The 25104-nt window shown below is 45.6% G+C and overlaps 1 protein-coding gene across 6 annotated transcripts in view; it reads right to left on the reverse strand.

Annotated features, from left to right (window-relative positions):
• Window positions 1-14994, reverse strand: part of UBE2E1 (ubiquitin conjugating enzyme E2 E1) — a 62340-nt gene extending 47346 nt beyond the window's left edge. Inside the window, exons 1-4 of one of the 6 annotated variants that reach the window (XM_073333485.1) lie at window positions 14591-14994; window positions 14172-14234; window positions 12517-12699; window positions 9835-9885 (exon numbers count right to left, since the gene is read on the reverse strand). In XM_073333485.1, the coding sequence (XP_073189586.1) occupies window positions 9835-9885; window positions 12517-12668 (203 nt within the window). In that variant the 5' untranslated portion in view covers window positions 12669-12699; window positions 14172-14234; window positions 14591-14994. Of the gene's footprint in view, window positions 1-3317; window positions 3409-9834; window positions 9886-12516; window positions 12700-14171; window positions 14520-14590 lie in introns of those variants that run through there. The other 5 variants (XM_073333486.1, XM_073333487.1, XM_073333484.1 and 2 more) reach the window with 5 other exon arrangements.
• Between the last annotated feature and the right edge of the window lie 10110 nt (window positions 14995-25104).

The following is a 25104-nucleotide window of genomic DNA, read 5'->3' on the forward strand; positions in this document are numbered from 1 at the left end:
TGGAATTGCTGAACAAGGATATGCCAAACAAATTCTACCACAGGATCAGCCTAGCTACTGCCACAGATTCTCAAGGATCCTGCCACTAAAATGCTTCTGATTTTTAAGGGAGCTGATTAAAATAGTTCCCTGACCTCAGAAATGTGGATTCCTGTAATATTAACTAATCAATCTACAGTAAAGTGGTTGCTCCTATGCAGCTTTTGTCTGAATACATCAAGCAGATGACTTAGCCTGCAGGAATAGCTACATAAAGTTGCAATTTACCAAGTATATAAATTGCATTCTTTTCAAGGTTTGCAAGACAGACCACACACAGCTGTTCAGGATCACTAAATTAGTTAATAGTTTCTAAAAGGAAGAGTAATTTTTCTATAGATTATATGCCAAACAGAGGGGGAAACCACTGATAGTTTATATGACAAAAGATAATTTTCTAAGGTCACATAGCACTAATTATGAAGGTCTTTCCCCATCTCCACACTTGGAAATTTAACAGAGAAAATATTTACATTTTAGAGGAATGAATAAATGAATAAATGAATAAAAAATGTACCAAAAATCACTTTTGCAACCTGGGTATTTTAAATGAAAATGACCTGCATTTTAGTCACCTCCTCCCCCTCAAAAGCCACAAATGCATAACAGAACCTGCAGCTTTTAAAATTATAATGATCTCAACTTCTGTACAGATCATTAAAAAAATGCAATAAGAGAAAAGGTACATGAGATGGTGGTTGCATTCAGGAAGCTCTCTTTCAAGTGTACACACACAGAAAGAGAAAACCCCTATATTGTGCTTTAACAACTACAGTCTGTTCTTGAATAATACACCCAACTTAAAAGCAAGATCTCTAAAGCATTTACCCAAGTTTCAGCTGTTTAGAAAGTACATTCGTACAGTATCTCCAGCAATATAAAAACAACTTTAGTCAAAAGAGGAGCTACACTTTGAGTATGCAAATAAAGTCCATTAATTAATTAAAATTAAAGAGTTCAAAATGGCTCTTTTGAGCCACTCATTTTCTGCAGATTTCATGTTAGTCCAGAAGTCATAATCCCTTACTGTAGAATTTTGAAAACAGTGGCTATTCTTCACCTTTGTTCCTACAAGCTATAAGTGCCCTACAACTTGAGACATAATTCTTATTTAAATACTGACCATTTATTTGCATAAGACACTAAGAGAGATCTCGTCCTTGTCCTAGGAAGTTACAAAGATTGGACACAAAAGTACACTGGAAGAGCCAAGGAACAATGCTAACTTAAATTTTAAAACATTGGTTCAGGACAGCTTTTTCCACTGTGAAAGGTTACTGTTTGGAGACATTAAAGACTTTTAAGGAGAGATGTGAAAAATCATCGTATTTAAGGCCTGGTCTACATTTAAAAGGTAGGTTGACATAGCTCTGGTGCTCAGGTTAAACCAAAATAACCCACATTGGAAACCTGACTAGGTGAATGAAAGAAGAACGTTTCCATTGACCTAGCTACTGCCAACCAGGGATGTAGATTTATGGAGGTGGAAAAACCCTTTCAGATGCTGTAGGAAGCGTCTACACTACAGCAGCATAGCTGCAGCACTGTAGTGCTCATAGGGTAGACATGGCCTAAACAATGGCTGATCCTGCCTGTATGGACAGGACCAAAGTTTGTTTTAGTTATAGTAAAGATGTTGTTTTTTTTATCCTAGTTATAACCATTTTGGTCCCTCGGCACAGACTAGAAAGACTGCATACATATTTAAACATGATCATTTATGCTGTGTAGTTGTAACTGTGTTGGTCCCAGGACATTAGAGAGACAAGATGGACGAGGTAATATTTAAATCGGGTAATTTCATGTCCCACTATGCTCAAGAACCTTTCTACAACATTGCAGATGTATACAGCTCCACCTTGAAGCGACTGTACTGTGGCTGGAATGCTAACCTGGTGTCACAGTTCAGGGAAACTGCATCTGTATTTCCCCCTCTGTGGTCTGCCAACGACATCCACTTTAGGCTGCTGTCACCTCTCTAGGCCAACTAGGGTTGCCAGGTGTCCAGTTTTCAACCAGAACACCCGGTTGAAAAGGGACCCTGGCGGCTCAGGTCAGCACTGCTGACTGGGCCGTTAAAAGTCCAGTTGGTGGAGCTCGCAGGTTCCCTACCTGGCTCCACGCGGCTCCTGGAAATGGTGACATGTCCCTCCAGCTCCTAGGTGGAAGAACAAGGCCGGGGGGCTCCGTGCATTGCCCCCGCCCCAGGCGCCAGCTCCGCAGCTCCCATTGGCTGGGAGCTGGAGCCAATGGGAACTGTGGGGGGCAGAATCTGTGGGCAGAGGCAACACGCACTATGCGGAACAGCCTGGCTACACCTATGCCTAGGAGCCGAGGGACATGTCGCTGCTTCTGGGGAGCCCCCCCCAAGGTAAGCGCTGCCTGGAGCCTGCTCCCTGCACCCCAACTCCCTGCCCGAGCCCTGAGCTCCCTCACGCACCCAAACACCTTCCCAGAGCCTTCACCTTGCACCTCCTCCCACACCCCAACCTCCTACCCCAGCCCTGAGCCCCCTCCCACATTCAAACTCCCCACTGGAGCCTGCACCTCCCCACAAACCCCAACCCCCTACCCCAGGCAGGAGCCCCCTCCCGCACCTTGAAACCCCCCACCCCGGAACCCGCACCCCCAGCCCAGAGCCCACACCTCTCCCACACTCCGAACCTCAGCCTCAGCCCAGAGCCTCCTCCCAGACTCTAAACCCCTCAGCTCTACCCTCCAGCCCCCTCCTACACCACAAACCCCTCATCCCCAGCCCCACCCCAAAGTGTGCACCCCCTCCCGCACCCTGAACTCATGTCTGGCCCCACCCCAGAGCCCACACCCCCAGCCGGAGTCCTCAACTCAACTCCTTACCCCAGCCCAGTGAAAACGAGCGAGTGAGTGAGGGTGGGGGAGAGCGAACGACAGAGGGAGGAGGGATGGAGTGAGCGGGGGTGGGGCCTCAGAGAAGGGGCGAAGCCTCAGAAGGGATGGAGCAAGGATGTTCAGTTTTGTGCGATTAGAAAGTTGGCAACCCTACCTGAGACCCACATGTGCCTCTTCCTCCTGACTGGGGTTTTAAGGCTGCACAGCTTCCTGCCTTACATTCTAATATCCCCAGTAAGCCAGACTGCCTAAACAGGCCAATTCCTGAGTTTTTCCTCTCTCTCCAAAGGCTATGACCAGTATATTACCACAGTTATAAGTTATAACACAACTCCTCCTAAGCAAGCACAGTTTTTCCTGAATGTAAAAGAAGTACAGCATTATTAAAAACAATAAAAGAACCAACTCACATTCTCTGCTTTCCAAAGATCATCCCCAACTCCAGCCTAGGGCTCTGGTATGTTTTAGTCCTTCAAAACCCACAACTAGGGTTTCCCTGTGGTTACAAGTTCATCCATCTTAGATCCAGAACAATGGCTGGGCAGATCAGCTGTTTCTTTACTCAGCTTGGGCCTTAGATCTTGACCTTCAGTAACAGGTAATTAGCAGACAATTACTCTCTCCTTATGGTATAGCTTCAAAAGGCTGGGTTTTTGCAAAATGGGGAGTTGGAGAATTTACATTAACTTCTCTCTAGGTATACCCCAGGAAATCCACTGAACACTTATTGTCCCAAAAATCCATGCTTGTCTGGCACATTTTCAATGTTTTTTTGAACTCCCAGGTCTTTCATCTGTCACATCTCTTCCAACCCACAATAATACAGAAAATTAATACAATAAGGTGTCTCAAGAATATTGCAGGAAACGGTCATATCTGTCACATCTACCCCCAGAAGAAGTGGGATGCAACTTGGGTGCTTGATCATCCTCCTAGGAGAATGCAGAGGTTTATTCCCTGGATGGTGGTTAATTTCGTATTTCACCTATACATATAATAAACATTCCACTAGCAAGCGAGCATATTTCCTTCAAAAATCCACACAGTCATTTGACCTCCACCCTGTATAATTTCTCCCATTAGAGCCTCTGAGGGTGGAGTTCTTGCATATACTTACTCCCCCAAAACATTTGGGTGTGAAACTGAGACCTGGTCCTCCCACTACCACCTCCCCTTGGATTCTAGGGAGGGTATGTGGTGTCCCTTTGTCCCTCAAGCAGTTAGCTGCCCCATGGTGGGCTGAGATTCCCACGCTCCCCGGAGTATTCCAGAAAGTAACTCTTCGGACAGAAGGGAGCAATAAGGTAGGGCTTCCTCCCTGTGATGCAGCTCTCTGCACCGCTTTTAACAGATTCTTCAAATCTCCCCTGCAGCCAAATTCCTTTCTCTGCTCATCTCCTCAGACATCAGGGCCCGAGGGGGGGAAGAGGAAAGTGTATTGATCCCCCATCCCACTGGGGTGGTCCCCTGATCCCCACATACTGAGTCAAAGTGCACAGCAGTTCTCCCCCCACCAGGCTCAAGGTCCTTTACATTTTCACAGGCCATCAGGCAGTCAGAGACCGTGGGGGGAAGTTCCCCCTTCTTTCTAGCCACAGTTACCTTTGTCATCTCCCAAGCAGCTGTCATACACTTTCAGAGGGCATTTCCCATCCTTGGGTAGGTGTCATAGATTTGGCAGTGCCCTGCAGCTGCCTCAGTGTCTTTACTTTTGGCTGGAGATGTTGCCAGTACTCTGTACTGTGCCTGGTTCCCTGGTAAGGGTAGGCAGAGAGCTTATTTCCCTGGCCTGGGCTTCAGGACTCAGAGATTTTAACTTCAAGTTATCTTGTCATTCCCCTGCAGTAGGAAACTGTCTCACTTTCCTTCTCCTCAGGTATTTGTCTGCACATACTGGGAAGGTAACTTGATTCCACCTGGATTGGGGGGGGAGGGGGGGGAGTGGACAGGAGGGATACACCTCAGACAGCTACTCTATTTGCATTCTGGTTAACCCTTGCAGGTCTGTAGCTAACTCGGGGGTCTGATTCACTCACCCCTTATGCTTTTACAGCCATAACATCATTCCTCAAAAGCAAATAATATGGGATATCTGACAACACAACTACAACCAGCATCCCTGACCCTTCCTAGTCTGTATAGAATTCTGTGCTGTAGGTAGAGTGAAGACTTTTACACCAGGAACTTTAACCCACATTTCACACCTTGGGAGCATCTGATGGGGTTTCACAACATGAGGCTTAACTACAGTTTTAACTGTCGCAGTATCTCCCCATCCAATAAATGTCTCCCCATTAACTACCACCTTCCACTCTCGTGCGGGGGATAAGGGGGTCAGATGGATCTGCACCAGGAGGGTGCAGCATGACATGTGGGCGGTGGTTTGGGGTCAGAAAAGCTCTGGCTTGCTGAGGATAGCAGTGTAAATCAGGGAGCTGTGCAACCTTAAAATCCCTGGTCAAGATGGAGTGACATGCAGGTCTCTGCCAAGAAAGGTTACATACAATCTTGGCCCACAATAATATATAAACTTAATACAGCGAAGTCTTTCAAGGATATTGCAGGAAATTGCAATATCTGTCATATCAGGGATTCAGGAGACGCGGCTTCAATTCTCTCCTTTGGCACATACTTCCTGTGTGACCTTGGGCAAGATACTTACGTCCTGGTTTTTTAAATTATTTAGGCACTGCTCTGTTCAGCGTTGCCACACCTAACTGACTTAGAAGATTAATTCTCACTGAAAGTCACTGGGACTTGGGAGCCTATGTCTCATTTTCAACAGTGACAGGCACTTAGAAGCACTAAGGTCAGTTAGGTACTGCAATGCTTAACGGAACAGGACCTAAATAACTTTAAAAACCTGGGCCTTAATCTTTCGGGCCCAGATCCACAAAGCTATTTTGGCTCTTAACTTCCATTGAAATCAGCGTGGGCCTCAGTTCCCCACCTGTAAAACGGGGAAAACACCGTACAGGGAGAACTACATTAAAGATTTTGAGGTACTCAGCTATTATGGCAATAGAGGCCAAATAAGTACCTGAGATAGACAGTGTAAATGGCAGTTAATGTTTTAATCATGTCCCTGATACAGCCTTAGAAATCCAGTCACATGGATGTATCCAAGGCTTTAGATATTGATTAATGTGATTAAATACAGTTAAGCCCTGTTTATAAAGAAAACTAGAACCATGACTTGAGAGAATCATGGAACCAGACTTCCACGACATCTAAATGTGTAATGTAAACAAAGCCCTATAAGACACTCAACACACCAATGACACAAAAAAACAACCAGCCCAGATTATGACTTTCACCTCCTTATACAAGCTAATATTTAAAGAGAGAACTGAAATTTCATTATGACTGGGATCCAAATGTGTAATATTCAAAGCCTATGATGTTAACCTCAATTTCACATTAACCAACAATCCCTTCAGTCTGGTTGTTTTATCACTAAACAGCTGCAATGAAAATATTGATTTTACACCTCTCATCACCAGTGTCAGAAGCCAAATCATCCCATAAATGGAGAAAAGAAAATTAAAGCTTTCCAGCATCCTGTTTCAATCATTTCACATAAAATGTTAGCATGCTAAGAATGAGAGATATAGAACTCACTTAAAATTAGTCATATGCTGTAGCTACACTAGGCCATGTAAGAGAACACTAATATCTTAAACACCTATCAGAAAAATATCTGAATTCTATTCAGTGTACTACAGTTAGAAAGTCATCAGCATCTTCAAGGTCTGTTTTTTTTAAATTCAAGTCTGAACATATATTTGCACCCCTGCAATAATTAAAATCCTGATTTGCTCTTCAGCTATTTTGCTTGAAAATTTAAATTTAGTAAATGAACAACCACTTTCATAGCATCATGGATAGGCATATTTACAAAATAAATAATGATTGAGTCTCTGCCTGGTAGGGGGGTCTTTCAGTGTTCTGGGTTCCTTCTGGACGTGATAAATGTCTTCAACTACCATGGACTTCAATGGGAGTTGAAGGTGCTGAGCACCTTGCAGTAAGACCCCAGAATAAGACATGGACGACAACAACAAGGAGCTGACAAACACAGAGATGTTAGGGAACAGTTCAGAAGATGACAACAAAGGTGTGATTAAGTGGCTGGTTGAGAAAGTAGTGAATCTTCAGAGTTACGCAGCATTTTTTCTATATAAATGAGACTATGAGTAAAATTTTCAAAAAAGCCTAAGGATCCTAAGTCCCATTTTTTAAAGTGACAGTCACTTAGAAGCCTAAGCCCCACTGAAAGTCAACAGGAATTTGGTGCTTTTCAAAATGTTACCCAGAAAGACTCCTCCAATAAATGGATTTTGAGAAGAGCTTTAAAGGAGGAGAGGATGGAGGAAAAAAGAAGCCCCGATTCCAGCAGGAGGGTAATACACAAAAGACAGTACCAAGGCACAGGAGAGAGAACACAAAGGAGGTAGTCAGATGAGATGCTTGAGCTGAGCAGAGAGGACATAGGGTAAACAAGCCTTTTTTTAAAGTTACTGAGGCAGGAGACTTAAAACTATGTTCTAAAACCAAGTTTAATACTTCTCTCACAGCGCTAATATTCAGTGTAAACTAATGCAGGCTTCCCCAGAGCAAAGTCCTGCAACCTTAACCATTACACAGCAACCAGAAAGTCTCAGTACCATAACTTCCCCCCACCCTCCATTTGACAGTTTCCCCTTCCACAGGAAGTAAATACTCCACATAACTTTGATAGCTGGAACTCTTCTCACTGTTGTGGCAAGCAGCATCTGTCCACACTTAGCAAATCTGCTGTATACAGCCTCAAGCCCGAAACATGTCAGGAAGTGTAAGGCATTTAGCATTTTGAACCAAACTAACCACAAGTATAAAAACAGACACTGTACTTACTCTCATTAGAAAATACAGATATTAAATACTACAGCTTGAATGGCAATGCGAAAACACCTGGTTTCATACGAAAACCACTGTTCGTGCTTTACTACTTAACACATTATAGGTTAGCTTAACGTATTCTAATTTTACAACATTATTTGTTAGATAAAACTACCAATCTCCATGCTAATTCATTTGAAGGTCAGATCCAGGATACCTAAAACTATAATACGACTTTATACTAATGTATGGCTTGTACTATTAACTGCTTTCCACCATTAAAACCATTCATAAAGGCTAACACGTTACAAATCCAACCTTTTTTGTATTGTGTCTTGATATTACTATCCCCAGTGGACTGCACTATTTAAATAAGAAACCACCTCCGCAGCCATGTTACATTTTAACAAAGTAGTCTGGAAGCTAACCCACACCCATGAATGACTCCAATTTCTTTATATAGGAACAGTTTAGGGTTTTGATATTATTTCTAAGATGGTTCGGATGAAGGCTGAAACCTAATTTAGTTATATAGAAGCATTTTAGGCACCCATGAAAACAGCTTCCGGGCACATTAATACCATTAAAACAATATACCAGTAGCTGAAGAGAGCTCAAAACCCACGTGTAGTTCTCTTCCAAACACCACACGCTTTAGTAGTATATCAAAAACCTTCCTCGCCAATCAAACCACTGTACTATTGCACTATCTAGGTGAATTTTAAAAAGTCACCTTATCAAACACTTAATAAATTAAGTTTATTCATTAAGAAAATCTTTAACAATTTACTACTTCCTAATCACCTGTTTTTCTTTTTTTCCCCCTCTGTGTACCACCTACTGATATTGTTGTTGATCCTTTGGCAACAAGGGTGGGGAGTTGGCGTCTTTGGCTGATCCATTTCAATGTGGAGGCCTCCTTTCAGCCCATACCTCCCATGTACTCATATGCTCTTTTCCCATCCCACTGCCAGTTATTAGGATGCTTGACAGTGGTTTTGAAAGAGATGTTAATGGCCCCTTTGCTGAACTCCAGTGCTATTGTCTCCCTGTGCACCAGCTAAGGGTAGCAAGAAGCTTCAGAGCACCAGCAATATAAAGGTGGGGGCAAAATGTCCATTCTAAATACTTGACTGATTTTAAAATATATTTTAAGTTGCATTTTCTCTTAATTGCTGCTACCCCTGACATCAAAGGCTTCAGACCTAGCTCAGCAGCAGCAGAAAGGCACAAGGAGCAGAGTCAGATAAAGAACTCAAGAATGTCTTTGGAAACAAGACTCCAGCAGGCCAAATGGGAGAGACTAAGTTGAAAGCAGCCTTCCCGTTTAATTAACAGGACCAACCAAAGACATTGCCAATAACCATCTCATTCTCAAATGCCAAGGGGAATCACCAAGGGTCAGGGCAACTAGGTGATGAACACAAAGCTTTGTAGATACTAAACATAATGTTTAAATCTCTAAAACATAGTTTAAGTAACCATTCTATAAAGGACAAGAGCATATCCCAGGGTGTGATTTCATCAGATAACATACGCGCTTCTTCAGTGTGTATACTCACTGATGAACTAACAGCCCCCCCTTCTCCACTGCGTGTTATTGCTTAGGATAGAACTGTCAGAGCTGGAAAGAGCCCACACAGATTTGACAATTTTCTGCTTGTTTGGCAGGACTCTTATATAAATAAAAATTAATGCAGTCAAGCATTAGACTTGTAAACCAGGAAAAACCGAAAAGGGGCACATTTTCACACTCTTCCATATTGACCACTGTCAGAAACACACACACAGATAATGTGACAAACTCTAATGCAATTACGAACAGAACAAAACAAAACAAACAGAAAATTCATGTCAAAACACATAATGTCTCCTGAGCTTTCTCCTGCAGGGGATTTATTTTTAGGTCATCCAAGCATTCATGAGAGTATTTTATGTCATCTAAGTGATCATTCCTCTGCTGCATCTAGAACTTATAAGGATATTTACAAACAATAAAAAGCATACTTTCTCTCCTCCCCCTGGGAAGGAAGGATCAAAACAAACCTGCAATTGGGAGGTGGATCTAAGGTGATGTCAGCCAATTCCTTCTGAATCCTAAGGCAATAAAAACAAGAAAGAATAAAGGTAAGTCACTAGGTGGGCTCACAGTCAATACACACATGCAGTACAGGTATCAGTCACGCTGACTGTGACACTGTATGTGTCTCACTCTTCCAGGAACACACAGGGTAGGTCTACACCTGCAGCGGCATGTAGAGTATGTACACTGCATGTCCAACTAGCACAGGTAAAAATAGTGTAGATGGCGAGACACTGCTTAGGTGAGTATAGTAGAGAGATGCCAGAAATCTAGGGTATGTACCCTACACAGCTCTCTACATGACCAAGCAGTGCCTCCTGCATCTACACTGCTATTTTCAACAGTGTGGTGTCCTGCTGCCTCCCCACTCCTAGAGCCTTTCTGCACCACAGTGCAAAATTCCAGCAGTGGGGAATCATAGGGATCTGTCCCACTGTGTGTGCCTGCAGTGGTCTAGTCTACACAGGAGGCAGTATGTAGGGTATGTGTAACTATACGCCGCAGTGAAAGGCTCAGGCAAGGGGAGGCAGCAGGGAAATGCTCCAGCAGCTCCCTACACTGAAGCCTTTCACTGCAGCTGGCCCTGCTGCTGGAGCCTTTCCCCACTGCCAGAGCCTTTCACTACAGCCTATAGTCACACACATCCTACACACCGCAGCCTGTATAGACAAGACCACTCCAGACACACACAGTGGGGTAGACACCCTATGACAGAAACACAGAGAGAAAAATAGACAGACATTCCCTCTCCCCATATCAGCTCCACAGCCTGGTCCACTGATCCACCCCCCCACACACAGGGGGACAAGGCCCCATCCCCCTCCAACATACTGACAATGAGACAGATCCTCCTTGCAAATGTGAGTGTTCGTTGTGAGGAGAGGACTACAGCCTGTGGTAAATTATGAATCTTTGTCTCACTGAGATGGGCTAAACAGCCACTGCCACAATCCCCTTCCCCACTTAGCATCCTGGGGAACTGGCTGGAGAAGTTCTGACTGGGAAGGGTGGGTAACTATCAACAGAGACCAACTCCATGCGCTCCCTGATCCATTTCTGATTAAACACAAAGAGAGGAGAATAGTCACACATCTCCAAGATCCTATCTGCTCTCAAAACACAGCCTCCAAATCTCCCCTGCCACCCAAAGCCCCGCCCCCCAGTCCCCTCCCTTATGTCCACAAAGCCCCTCCCCAAGATCCTCCCTGTCTCTACTTCTCCGGGATCCACAGCTCCACACTTTCCTTCCCACCACCACCAGCTACCATCCCCATTCTCCAGAACCCCACTACTGCAACTCAAGCCTCCCCTCCAAATCTCCCCCCACTGCACATGCAGACAGCCTCCTTTACTTCCCCTCCTCCACACTCAGCCAGCCTCCTTTGCCTGTCTTCCATTTGTCTCACATAATAAGAACCAAAGCCTATTCATACCAACCAATTTACAATCAACAGGCCTTTACAGATACTTTAAAACTAGCTATGGCCTCTCATCCAACCACCACTAGCTGCTGTGTATGTGACTTTGCCAAGGAACATTTGCTCAGACAAGTTCTGAAGTCAACAAGTTGCCTGAAAGCTACAAAATCCAAAGGACCTCTTGAGCACAACAGCACAGCATTGGCTGAGCAATCAAAAAAAACCAGCCCTTTTTGACACGTACAGATCGCGAGCTTTTTGCTGGTGCATTGCAAAGCTTTAAATGACCAACCAAACGGATTATTGTTCTTATTGACAGAGTAATGAAAGCTTGCTTGGAAGCTTCATGCTCAGCTAGGTGAGCTTTTTTGGAGCGGGATGGTGCTGAGATTCAGGTGACATGGAGAATGGCTCAAGTACGGCAGCAGTAACGTTTTGGAAGTGAGTTGGCTCTAAGGGCTTCTCTACATGGGGGATATTGACTGGCATAGCTATTCCAGAGAAGTTATTCTGGTATAATTTAAGAAGAGTAATTATTTCACAATAAAGTCCCTTGTATTTTAGAAAAGAGTGTCCACCTGGAGAGCTGTTCTGGAATAGTAATTCCCCAGGTACACAAGCCTTAATGCAGGTCAGAAGGAGACTGGGAAGTACTAATGCGTTTAGTGGGGAGGACTGGCACTATATAAAAACTGTTTGTATATATGACATCTATCATCATACAAGGTCAAAGTAAACATTAATTAATTATTACTCACAACACCCCTGTGACTTAAGTGTTATCATCATCATCATCACCCCCATTTTACAAATGGGGAAACCGATGGAGAAATTAAATGACTTCCTCAAGGCCACATAGCTTCAGTAGCAGAGCAGGAATTAAGCTCATAGGCTTTAATCCCTACAGAGATCTGGCTCTAAAACCGGGTGCTGAGGAGAGCAGTAATATCAGTGGGGATGAATGGTGCTGAGTGCAGATGGTGAGGAGGAGATGGGGGAAGCGGTAATGTTTGGGGGAAGCTTCTTGCTAAGTGCAGATAGTGACAAAGGGGAGATGGGGCAACAGTAATTTCTGTGGAAATGTCGAAGGTAAATGCTAGTAACGAGGAACAGAAATAGTTAACACTCAGTGGAGGGGAGGAGGAACAGCAGCAATGGGGCAGATACAGAAGGCCATATAGGCAGAGACACAGCAGTGACATGGTGTCTGGCTGCAGACAGTCTCACCTCTTGGCGCTGGTGGAGAGGAGCTTGGAGTTTTTACTCATGCTGACTTTGCTTTCCTTCTTCTTAGGGGTGTTTGTCTCTTTCTCTGTCTGCTGGTTGGAGGATGAAGATGAGGAGGAGCTGGTGCTGGCCCTCGAATCGTCATCCGACATAGCGACCCCCCCCCCACCACTCAACCCAGACCTGGAGAGGAGACAGCGCAGGATGTGGGGAATAAACAATGAATGCACGCACAGGGAAAGGAACTCACAACAGTCTCATAGGCAAAGGGTGTTTGGGTCGCACTCTCTTTAGAGAGGGCCTCCTCTCTCTCCCCCTCCCTTCTGGCCTTCACAGACAGGCACGCTGAACAGAAATGGTCTCAGCAGAAGGAGCAGCAGCTTCTCCCTGCACCAGTAACACCGGGGGAGGGGAGGGACTTGAATGTCTTCTTTCAATAAGAACAGAAATGGGGGGGGGGGGGTGGAGGCTGAGTGAACAGGGACTGGGAAGAAGGAGGCTGCAAAGATCAGAGGAGCTGCAAGTAATTCCTTCTAATCTCACCCAAACTACACACAAGAAGCCAGTCATCCTCACCCCCCAGTTATCCAGCCCCAGCGCATGGGATATAAATAGGATGCCTCCCGTCCCCTATGCACACTCAAAGGCACATGGAGGAAAAGGAAAGGAAAGGAAAAGCAGCAGAATCAATGTCTGCAACAGGAGTGGGGAGACATTGGTTATAAGGGGAGAATAAGTGTCTGGGAAGGTGAGGGACAAGCAAGCAGAGTGTTTGTGGGAAGGAGATCAGTGCCTGCAACGGGGTGAGGGACAGGCAAGGGGGGTGGGGAGAGAGATATCAGAGCCTGTGGGGGAGGGGGGTGAGGAACAGGTGTGGGGGGAGATCAGTGCCTGCAGGAGGTTAGGGACAGGCAAGGGGGGGGAGAGGGACCAATGCTTGCAGAGGGTAAGGGACAGGTGTGTGGGGGATATGAGTGCCTGCAGGGGGTGAGGGACAGGCAGGGTGTGTGTGGGGGAGGGAGGGAGAACATGACGGCCTGCAGGGGGTAAGAGGCAGATGTGGGGGAGAGAGGAGTGCCTGCAGTGGGTGAGGGACAGGCAGGGTGTATGGGGGGAGATCAGTGCCTACAGGGGGTGAGGGGGGTGATGGGAGAGGGAGAGGGAGGGGGGTACCAATGCCTAGGTATGGGTGAGAGATCAATGCCCACAGAAGGCAAAGAAGGTAGGAGGGTGGAAATCGGGGCCTGCTGGGGCAAGGGAGGGGAAGTTAGTAGTGCCCACAGGGGCGGGGGGGAAGGGATGGAGGGGCGGCGGTCCCCGCGGGGGTGCGGGGGAGACAGCGGTCCCCAGGAGAGAGGAAGCAGAGCCGGGGGAGGGGGGTGATGGTGGGGAGCAGAGCCGGGGGAATCTGGGAGGGATGGGAAGGGGAGCGGAGCCGGGGGGGAGAGAAAGGAGTACGTGCACGGGGCACACCTCCAGGAGAGAGCTGCTCCGCTCCCCGATAGGGAGAATTCCCCCCCCCCCCAGTGCGGGCCCTGCGGGGAGGGGGCGATACCTGCGGGGCCCCGGGCCCCTGCCCGTGGTCGCGCCGCGCGGGCCGCCGGCCCTGGCCTGGCCGGGGGGTGCCCTGCGGGGAGAGGGGCCCCGCTCCGTACCTCTCCCTTTGTGTCTGGCGGCTCCTCCGCGGCGCGGCTGGGCCTGGCCACTCGTGTCTCTTGCTGGGAGAGAAGCGGAAGTGCTGCAACAGCAACTCTTACCCATGCAATGGCTGCCCCGCTCCTCCCCGGCCCCTCGGCGAGCCGGGGCTGGGGGGAAACGGCCGCACTCGCCCCCAGGGGACAGGCGGCGCGGGAGCCCCAGCCTCGGGGGGCCGCCGATGGAGGCTCCTCCGCCGAGTGCCCTGCCCGGGGGGACGCGGGGGGCGGCGGAATAAAGAGGCTCCGAGGCTCAGCTCCCTGCCCCGGTCCTAGGGGGCTGCCCGAAGGCTGAACCGGGCTCCTGCCCATTCCCGCCCCTGGCTCGCCCGGCCCCAAAACAGCTCCCTCCCCCCGCAGGAGCAACAACTACTTCTCACCTGGCTCAGTCCAAGAGCAGCCGCGGCAGCAGCTTCCTCCCCGTCTCTCACCTGTTCCAGCCCTCAAGCAGCAGCAGCAGCAGCTTCTCCCCTCCCCGCCCCGGGCTCAGCCTTGACTCATCCTCAGCAGCAGCTTCCCACTGGCCCGCGCCCCGAGTTCAGGATTCCATTGTCCCCACGCAGGCCCCCGTGCGCTCAGGAACACACAAAAGGAAGGGCCGCTTGTGATGTCAGCAGCCGCCGCTCCTGCGGGGAGACGGCCGCGGGCTGGGCTCCGGCTGGCCAGCTCCGGGATGGGGGAATGGAGCAGGACTCCGCAGTGGTGAAGTCCACCAGCTGGGGAGCCTAAGGGGCATGGAAGGCGCCGCATTAAATAAAGTTGGGCTAGATTGTGCTGCATCTTCAATGGCCTTCCCTCCCCCACCCCCACCCCCGCCTTCTTCTGCTCCTGCAAAACCGTTGCAGTTGATCTTTTGGCACCGCCGTAAAGAAAACAGTGACATCTGACTACAACAGTGACCCACCGTACTTTTCACCTGATCAGAAGCCAGCACAGTCAGTCACGTTTCTATGGGCCAAGGCATAGATCTCAATGGAAATGCTGCACCAAATCCATTCCTGTTGTTACCTCCATTGACTTCAACGGGTTAACAGCAGGGCTGAATGTGGCTCAGTGCCTTCAGTTTCCAAAAGTATATCAAGAGACCAGACAGCAAACTGTGTAATATAGTCTACTGGCTGGGCAAACAAAGAATATCACCACTTATGCTCAAATAAATTGGTTAGTCTCTAGGGTGCCACAAGTCCTCCTTTTCTTTTTGCAATATCACCACTGTGCATCATAATAATTCATAGTACTTTGCATTTCTATCACTCCTTGCAACTGAGGATCTCAAAGCGTTTTACAAACGTAAATGAGTCCAGCTGTGCAACACACCTGCAAAGTACAGTACGTATGATTATTACCACCAATTTATGCTTTGTGAATCAGAGGAAAAGTTGTCTAGTCTCCCAGAATTTTTAGGGATGCTCAACACTTGCATCTCTATTGACTTCTTATTGAGTTTGGGTGTTAAGTACTTCTAAAAATAGGCTTCCAGTCTCATGTTTTAATCATGACCCTGTGTAACACATTACAGCTGCATACAAAGACACTCACCATGGCGGTCCTGGGGAATGAACTCTGGAATTTCAGTACCGAAAGCTAAAGAGCGTCCTGAACTAAAGATGTTCTCCACTGTGTCTGAATCCATGATTCCCTCCAAAATGGCTCTCCAGATGGAAGTTTTTACTCCTGTATTTCAGACTCTCACTATAAACACATCTAACAGGGATAGCATATGATAATATCTAACAGGGAGGGCTTGTAATACAGGACTGTGCATGTGGTCATGTCACCCTCTAGTGGCTGGCCCCTTCAGTTCCATAGTTCAAAGCTATGGGACAGCTGAAGTAACTCTTCTTTTAGCTCAAGCGATAAGTGATCTGTGCTTTTGGTGATGAATGTCTCAGGTTCAGTCCTCTCTAACAGCCAGTTTATGACACATGCATCTCATAAATTCCATCGTCCAGCTGTTTTCTTCACTCAACCCTAACTATCAGACCTATAGTCACTTTGGCAGGAATCCTGCCTCTTTGAAGCCCCAACATAAAGAAAAGTTGAATTTTCCCTGATAGTTGTAGAGTCATAGAGTTTAAGGCCAGAGGGACTATCAGATCACCTAGTCTGACTTCCTGCACATTGCAGGGAACTAAACACAACTCCACCACATCCACACTAAGCCCAACAACCAGAATGAGACCAAAATACTATAGCCCTCAGGACACTAAACTGTTGTGTGCCACAGCCAGAGAACAAAAAGGTCTAGTGCTCAAGGCCTCTGCAATGGCAGGGAATTGATTATGTGAGATCCTAGCAACTGACCTGTAGCCCATCCTACAGAGAAAGGTGAAAAACCCCCTAAGGACATGGCAAACATGATCTGGGGAAAATTTGTTCCTGACCTTGAATTAGTTTGTCCCTGTGCACGTGAACCAGACTCGCCAGTCGAGCACCTGGGAAGAAGAATTCTCAGTACCACCTCGGAGCATCAGCCCAACCCATCCATGGCCATGGCCATAAAAAAAAAATCCAGAATATATTGGGGGAAAATGTATTCCTTCCTTACCCCTACAGGTGACCAGCTGAAGCCCTGAAACATGAAATTTTAGGAACATAAGACATGAACCAGAAGGGACCCCCTGGGCCGCTCTCCCCCCTGCATCACCACAGGCTACCCCATTAAACAATCCCACTCATAAATGTATCTATCTCTATCTTAATACTAATTAGTTTGTTCCCCCCACTATTCCTACTGGAACCTCACTCCTCTGATGGTTAAAAACCTTCTTTTAATTTCCAATATACATTTATTCATGGACAGTTTATATTCTCCAGAGGTTTTTACGTCATACAGGAGCAGTTGACCTGGAGATGAACTAGCTTGTCACTGACAGTTCTTTTAACAAGGACTTACTTGTAATCAAAATGTTAAATTAATAAATAAAGGGTTGGCTAGATATGGAAAATCCTCCACTTCCTTAGTAGGTTCTTTGAGGACTTTACTCAGCAAGAGCAGCATTTGGGCCAGCTGAAATCACAGTTGCCTGTGAATACTAACGCCACCCATGTAGCAGAGATAAAACTTTTTGTAACCAATCAGTGTCATATGACTGGGGCCATGTGCTGGAATTTAGCACTTACCATCTCTACCCTATAGTTATTGACTCAGAGGGGATACAATAGTCAGAGCCATCTTTTCTCTTTGGGTATGTCTACACTACGAAATTAGGTCAAATTCATTGAAGTCGTTTTTGTAGAAAGCGTTTTTATACAGTCAATTGTGTGTGTCCCCACACAAATGCTCTAAGTGCATGAAGTCGGCGGAGTGTGTCCACAATACCAAGGCAACCGTCGACTTCCGGAGCATTGCACTGTGGGTAGCTATCCCACAGTTCCCGCAGTCTCCGCTGCCCATTTGAATTCTGGGTAGAAATCCCAGTGCCTGATGGGGCTAAAACATTGTCGCGGTTCTGGGTACATATTATCAGGCCCCCCTTCCCTCCCTCCTTTTGTGAAAGTAAGGGCAGACAATCGTTTTGCGCCTTTTTTCTTGAGTTACCTGTACAGATGCCATACCATGGCAAGCATGGAGCCTGCTCAGCTAACCATCACCGTATGTCTCCTGGGTACTGGCAGATGCGGTACTGCATTGCTACACAGCAGCAGTTTATTGCCTTTTGGCAGCAGACAGTGCAGTATGACTGGTAGCCGTCGTCGACGTAGTCCTGGGTGCTCTTTTAATCGACCTCGATGAGGTCAGGGGCAAACGTGGGAGTGACTCAGCCAGGTCATTTCCCTTTTAAGTTTCGTCTCATGGCGATTGAGTCCTACGGGCAGTGCACTGTCTTTTAATCTGCAGCCAGCAGAAGATGATGGCCAGCAGTCATACTGCACCGTCTTCTGCCGAGCACCCAGGAGATAACGATGGCTAGCGGTCGTACTGTACAGTCTGCTGCCAGCAAGATGTATAAAGATAGATGAAGTGGCTCAGAACAAGAAATAGACCAGATTTGTTTTGTATTCATTTTCTCCTCCCTCCCTCCGTGAAATCAACGGCCTGCTAAACCCAGTTTTGAGTTCTATCCTTGAGGTTTTGAGTTCTATCCTTGAGGGGGCTATTCAGTTTCTCGCAAAACCACCCCCTTTGTTGATTTTAATTCCCTGTAAGCCAACCCTGTAAGCCATGTCATCAGTTGCCCCTCTCTCTGTCAGGGCAACGGCAGACAATCGTTCCACGCCTTTTTTCTGTGCAGACGCCATACCACGGCAAGCATAGAGCCCGCTCAGATCACTTTGGCAATTAGGAGCACATTAAACACCACACGCATTATCCAGCAGTATATGCAGCACCAGAACCTGGCAAAGCGAAACTGGATGAGTAGGCGACGTCAGTGGGTATGAAACTTTCGTATGCGTAAGGGCACTTTCATGGAACTTTGTGACTTGCTTTCTCCTGCCCTGAGGTGCAATAATACCAAGATGAGAGCAGCCCTCACAGTTGAGAAGCGAGTGGCAATAGCTCTGTCACGGTTCCTCCCCCACTCTGAACTCTAGGGTACAGATGTGGGGACCTGCATGAAAAACCTCCTAAGCTTATCTTTACCAGCTTAGGTCAAAACTTCCCCAAGGTACAAAATATTACCCCCGTTATCCTTGGACTGGCCGCTACCACCACCAAACTAATACTGGTTACTGGGGAAGAGCTGTTTGGACGCATCCTTCCCCCCAAAATACTTCCCAAAACCTTGCACCCCACTTCCTGGACAAGGTTTGGTAAAAAGCCTCACCAATTTGCCTAGGTGACTACAGACCCAGACCCTTGGATCTTAAGAACAATGAACAATCCTCCCAACACTTGCACCCCCCCTTTCCTGGGAAATGTTGGATAAAAAGCCTCACCAATTTGCATAGGTGACCACAGACCCAAACCCTTGGATCTGAAAACAATGAAAAAGCATTCAGTGTTTTACAAGAAGACTTTTAATAAAAAATAGAAGTAAATAGAAATAAAGAAATCCCCCCTGTAAAATCAGGATGGTAGATATCTTACAGGGTAATTAGATTCAAAAACATAGAGAACCCCTCTAGGCAAAACCTTAAGTTACACAAAAGATACACAGACAGAAATAGTTATTCTATTCAGCACAATTCTTTTCTCAGCCATTTAAAGAAATCATAATCTAACACATACCTAGCTAGATTACTTACTAAAAGTTCTAAGACTCCATTCCTGTTCTGTCCCCGGCCAAGACGACTACAGACAGACACAGACCCTTTGTTTCTCTCCCTCCTCCCAGCTTTTGAAAGTATCTTGTCTCCTCATTGGTCATTTTGGTCAGGTGCCAGCGAGGTTACCTTTAGCTTCTTAACCCTTTACAGGTGAGAGGAGCTTTCCCCTGGCCAGGAGGGATTTCAAAGGGGTTTACCCTTCCCTTTATATTTATGACACCAGGATTGTGGCCTAAACACATTACAAATTCTGTAACAAAAAAATATTCTGTCTGGAATACTGAATTTTGAAGGAATGTGGAAGCTAGGGAAGTCAATGACAAAAGATGTTCATGGACATAATTTTCCTGAATTTCTTCTCAAATGTCAGATGTCCAACAACAGAGAAAAGACTCCAAGAAACTGGCTTGTTTGGAGTGTTACGAACAAAGCACCATGCTGCTTTCTATGTCGGCTATTTTCTGAAGGGAAAGACAAACAAAAACAATGCAGTACACTGACAAATAGTTATGAGTATTCACCAAGTGTGAAAAAATGGTGCAAACTATATAATAAATTTCCTGAACATGAAAACAGCATAGAACATAAAACCTGCTACTGACAGTGGAAGGAATTAGAGCAGTCACTGTCAGATGGATGGGGAGTAGACAGTGAGATTCAAAACCAAATATTAACGGAACCTGCAAGATAGAGAGCAATATTGAAAAAAATGCCTACTGTTACCTTACTTCTTGCTTCAGGAGGCTTAGCATTCCAAGGAGTTATTGGTGATCCACGCAATGGCAACCTTTTTGAAACTCTTGAGTTACTAACTCATTATGATAGCATAATTTGTGACCATTTCGTTAAAGTCAAACAGAAGCAGATAGAAGGTAGAATACTGCAAAGACAGGCACATTACCTCTTGTGGGAGTTAGAAAGAATGTATTGAATTATGTGGTAAAAGCATGGAGAATGCCATTCTTGCAAAGAGAGGGAGAAAAAGCCATCTATTACTCTGTCATATGTGATGCTACCCCGATGCCTCTCACCATGAACAAAATGTGTTGATATTCATGTTTGTAATGATGCATTTAACATTTAAGAAAGATTTCTCAAGTTCATCAACTTTGATCAAAAAGATGGCGAACAGACAGGCGAAATGCTAATTCCCAGTGTGAAGCACCATAAAATTCCACTTGATGACTGTAGAGGTCAAGGATTTGATAATAGATCTAATATGTCAGGAAAATTAAAAGGCGTTCAGGCCTGCATTATGTCCAAAAATAAACATGCTGTGTGTTCTCCTTGCGCGTCACATTCACTTAATTCACTTAATCTCACATACGTTAATACTGCAACTGCGTGTACTGAAACAATATTTTGGTTGGGTGCAGCAATTTCTTGTGTTTTTCAATGCTAGTCCTGTGAGGTAGAAGATTATAACAAATTAGATAACCTGTTCCCTCCATTCTCACTCAGACACATGCTGAAGTGCATGTGCTGATGTGCTGTCCCGGTATTCAGGAAGCATTGGAATGCACTTTTGAATTCAAAGTTAAATCAGAAGTGGAAGCACCAAAACAAGTACTGTGGCTCATTTTCATGCCTTTGGTTGGCTAGCTTCTGGGGTAAAGTTCTTTCAAGTATTGAGGAGAGAAATAAGATTTTACAAGCCTGAGGAATCTCTCTAGATGCAGAGTCAGCTCTCTTTGCTGATATTATGGAAGAATTAAAGCAACTTCAAGATCAGTGGCCCAAAATTCTATTGGAAGCGTGCCTTGTGGTGGTAGGTATGGGAATTTTGCTACAATTATCACAGAAGAGAGGTAGGAAATGGGAAAAGATTTCATGATGAGACACTTGAGGAAGCATGTTTTGTCACCTCTGAAGATGAAACAGTGTTTTTATTCAGAAGGAATGTATCCTGTGCAATTTTGGACAATGTTATCTGAGAGTTGGAGTGCCAATTCACAGCAATAAATGACATTTGTTTTACGTTCCATTCAGTTTTAAACAATCTTATTTAGAGATTTACAACAAAAAACTATAACTAATTTTCAATGATGCATGCATAGCACTACACATTTTTTGCATGTTGCCAGTCACTGTGGCCGAAGCCAAAAGAAGTTTCAGCAAGCTGGCGTGCAACAAAAACTGCAGACGATCTACTATGGAACAGGAACACGTATGTCATCTTTTTCTCTAAGGAGTGTGAACTTGCAAGAAAATTTGAATTTAGTGAGGTAATTCATGATTTTGTAATGAAAAAGACGAAGAAAGTAAAGTTGTAAAGTGATAAAGTGGCCTATCTATGCTATTTCAGAAATAAAATACATTTATATGTATTTTTATGTATCTTTCATTAATTAATGTGTCTGGGTGGGGTGGGGCGGGGTGGGATGGGGACCTATGTTATGAGTTTGCCCTGGGCCTAGCAAGATGGGGCCTGCATGTTAGTCCCAAAGTTACCTATGTGCCTAACAAATTTGGAGTCCACTCACTTTTATTGTTGAAAATTATTTACATCAGAAATAAAGAATCATGAAACCGAGGTGACAGAAAAAGTTGTTTACACTAAAAAGAAGGATTCCCACACCATTTCAAATTTCCTATATGTTTCATTGGTTTGTGTCCCTCGTTTTGAGTCTTTGTCACAAGTGGTGTCCCATATTTGGGTCTTGGCAGGTTAAGAGTTAGGGCCCCTGCGTGCCATTTGTCTGAGACAAAGCCCTGAACAGGAGTAACGTCAGTGGGCTTTGCATCAGGTGGACAGGGGGAAAGGAATGAATTTTGCCCTCTTCCTGTTGTCATCAGCTTGGATCCCTAGATCTAGTTAATTTCACTTGGCTGCTAAAATCGCACCTTCAGGTGAGAAGCAAGGGAACTAGCAAAGCGGTGGTATGTCACATAAGCCTGTCCTACTCCATTGTGTCCTTTGGGTCTGACCCTAAAATATGAGGCTAGACCAGGGGTTCTCAAACTGGGGGTCGTTTTTAATTTATAAAGGGGGGTCACACTCTGAGGCTTGATGTGTGAAAAGGAATCACCAATACAAAAAGTTTGAAAACCAATGGGGCTAGACAGTGAAGATAAATCAGACAATTTAAAGACATATGGCAGGATCCTTATTCTAAATAAGTTAGGCTGAAACTCTGTATAGGGTCCAGAAGGGAAGCAACTATATTCAAATTAGAAGCTTACACAGAGAAAATGTAAGCACTGAGTTCCATGAGGTGGGGGTGGGGACCTTACATGCTTACATTGGGGTTCCTGCCCACAGCTACCTTCCCTTAATTACTTATGCATCCCATCTCTATTTACAGTAATTTCCTTGGCAGTGAGATTCTCTCTATGGAGCATTGGAGTTTCCTCCTTTTCTGTAGCAGGGAGGGGTCGGTAATGAGTTGTTCCCTTTCCTCTTATCCTACTGCCACAGCTCAGACTGAGCTAGTTGATGAACTGAAAAGTTGATGTGTCATTGTAGGGCTCCCAAAGCATGAGTGCCAAGTGGCCACTTTCTCTGGGTTTAAGGCTTAAGTTTAGTCCTGGGTTTAGTCCTGATGGCAATCAGGAGATCTGGCTAAAAGGATGCATCTACAGCGTGAGTTCAGAGACTGTAATCTCAGCAGAGAGACACCAGATGCCTTGGGTAAAACTCTGGTCCCAATGAAGTTTTAGCCAAACTCCCATTGACTTCAGTGTGGTCAGAATTTCATCCCATCAGCATAAGCAGAGAACTGGAGAATGATCTACCTGGAAGTTTCTCCTTTCATAGAGTTCCTCCTGAAACATATCCTGGTCCACTTTGGTAACTGAAGGACCAAGAATTCTGAGTTCAATTCAACCCTACAGCATTGTCAGAGGTTTCATGAGCTCTGTTTCCAGAAGTCTCTGATGAGCCCAGCAGGTTCACTCTGTTGAAAGCATTATGTTTTACTTTATCACCTTGAAGATGCAATGCTCCAATGTGCCGTCAACCTGCCAGATCTATAGACAGCAGATAGGGCACAGGACTGAGAGACATACTGTTCTTTTTGTAGCTCTCCCACTGTTAAGTCGCTTCATTTCTCTGTTCGTCAGTTTTCCTGCATGTAAAATGGAGAAACTGATATTCACCAGGGGTCAAATTGAAAGCAGTAGGTGACAGTGCTATTCTAGGCTCCACCTATAACCTCAGAATGACCCGACTGCCATTCCCTATTTGGACTGGTTGGATTTGGTATTCCTCAGACTTTGTTGCCTCCTTTCCCTGAGTGTTCTTTGAGCTTTCTGGGGGCTTCTCCCAGCTAGGATGACCCTTCTCTTTAGGGTGGCTGGCTCTGTTTCCCCCATCTCTGTCTCTGCTGCTTGCACAGGCTTGTTCTAAATGTGCTCCTTGCCCAGCTATGCTCTAGGCACTTTGGTTTCTTCTCTTCTAGCTCTGGGATGGTTGTGCTTCCTTCTCTGGGTGCTGTTCCTGTCTCCTCTCAGACAGGTACAGAAAGTTTACAGGTACTACTACTCATTTGTTCATCTCTTTAGCAGCCCTGCTTTTCCAGGCTCAGAAAAATACATACCATTCCTGGGCCACAGGGTCAGGACCCTGAGGCTGAAGCAGGTCTGATGGTGGGAATCACTGGAGTAGTGTGATTATGACAGCTCAGGTGACAGGATTCCCAGTACAATGGCAGCTCAGGTTGCAAAAGCCCTTGAAGAGGTGAGAGGCCTGGGCCAATGTCAGCTCAGGCAACTGGACTTCCAGGATGCAGTGGGTCAAATTTTTCAGAGAACCCACTGCTTTTGTCTCTCTTCTGAAATGTTGAAGGAAGTTACAGCTGGACATTTAAGTCCACCCATGCTCTTTGATTTGGCACAAATGGCTCTGGGATTGGCCAGTGGTGATGATATCACTCCAAGGTCAGGTCTACACTAGAAACTTTTGCTGGTATTATAATGTTGGTTAGGGGTGTTTTTTTTAATGACATTTCTATATTAGCAAAACCCTAGTGGAGACACAGTTATACCAGCAAAAAGGTGATTTTGCCAGTATAGTTTCTTTCGCTCGGGGAGCTGGTATAAGCTGTACCAGCAAAAGCACTCTTTTGTCAGGATAAAGCTGTGTCTACATTAGTGGGGTTTGCCAGTACAGCTATACCTGCAAACCTTTTCTTGTGTAGACTAGGCCTAAGACTGGCAACTGAGCAATAAGAGAGCATTTATGTGTCCTGTGCTTACCTTCTAATGCACTGTGGTGTTTCATTCGGTTTCTCTCTGGATCAAACAGCAACACTAGAAAGTTTTCTTATTTTGATAGGACAGTGGTTCTAGGTTATACTTTCTGGTCAAGAATGTAGGTGTTTCTCTTCTTTTTCAGTTTCTCAAGTTTGTGAATGAGAAAAAAATCACATCTCCTTCCTTCTCAAAGGATGCATTTACTGAGGATTTCAGCTGACTCTTTCAACCTACTCTGCCTTCTCTGCTGACAAAGATTCTTCTTGAAAAGAGAGAGATCAGGAGAAGTTTTCAGGGCAAGGTCACTTTGTGGCTTGACTAGAGTTCAAGATTTAATGGTCTTCAACTTTGACAGTTTCTCTCTTTAGACTGCCTCATTATTACAGAGCTTTTCAAAAGAAAATAATAGAAGCTCTCAGAATTTTACAGATTCCAGACGTTGTACTCTCAAGGAACAACCAGTGTAAGACTAAATTATTTTTCCTGGCAG

The sequence above is a fragment of the Lepidochelys kempii genome, chromosome 2 (genome assembly GCF_965140285.1).
Source record: "Lepidochelys kempii isolate rLepKem1 chromosome 2, rLepKem1.hap1, whole genome shotgun sequence".
In the NCBI taxonomy this organism is placed as follows: domain Eukaryota; kingdom Metazoa; phylum Chordata; order Testudines; family Cheloniidae; genus Lepidochelys; species Lepidochelys kempii.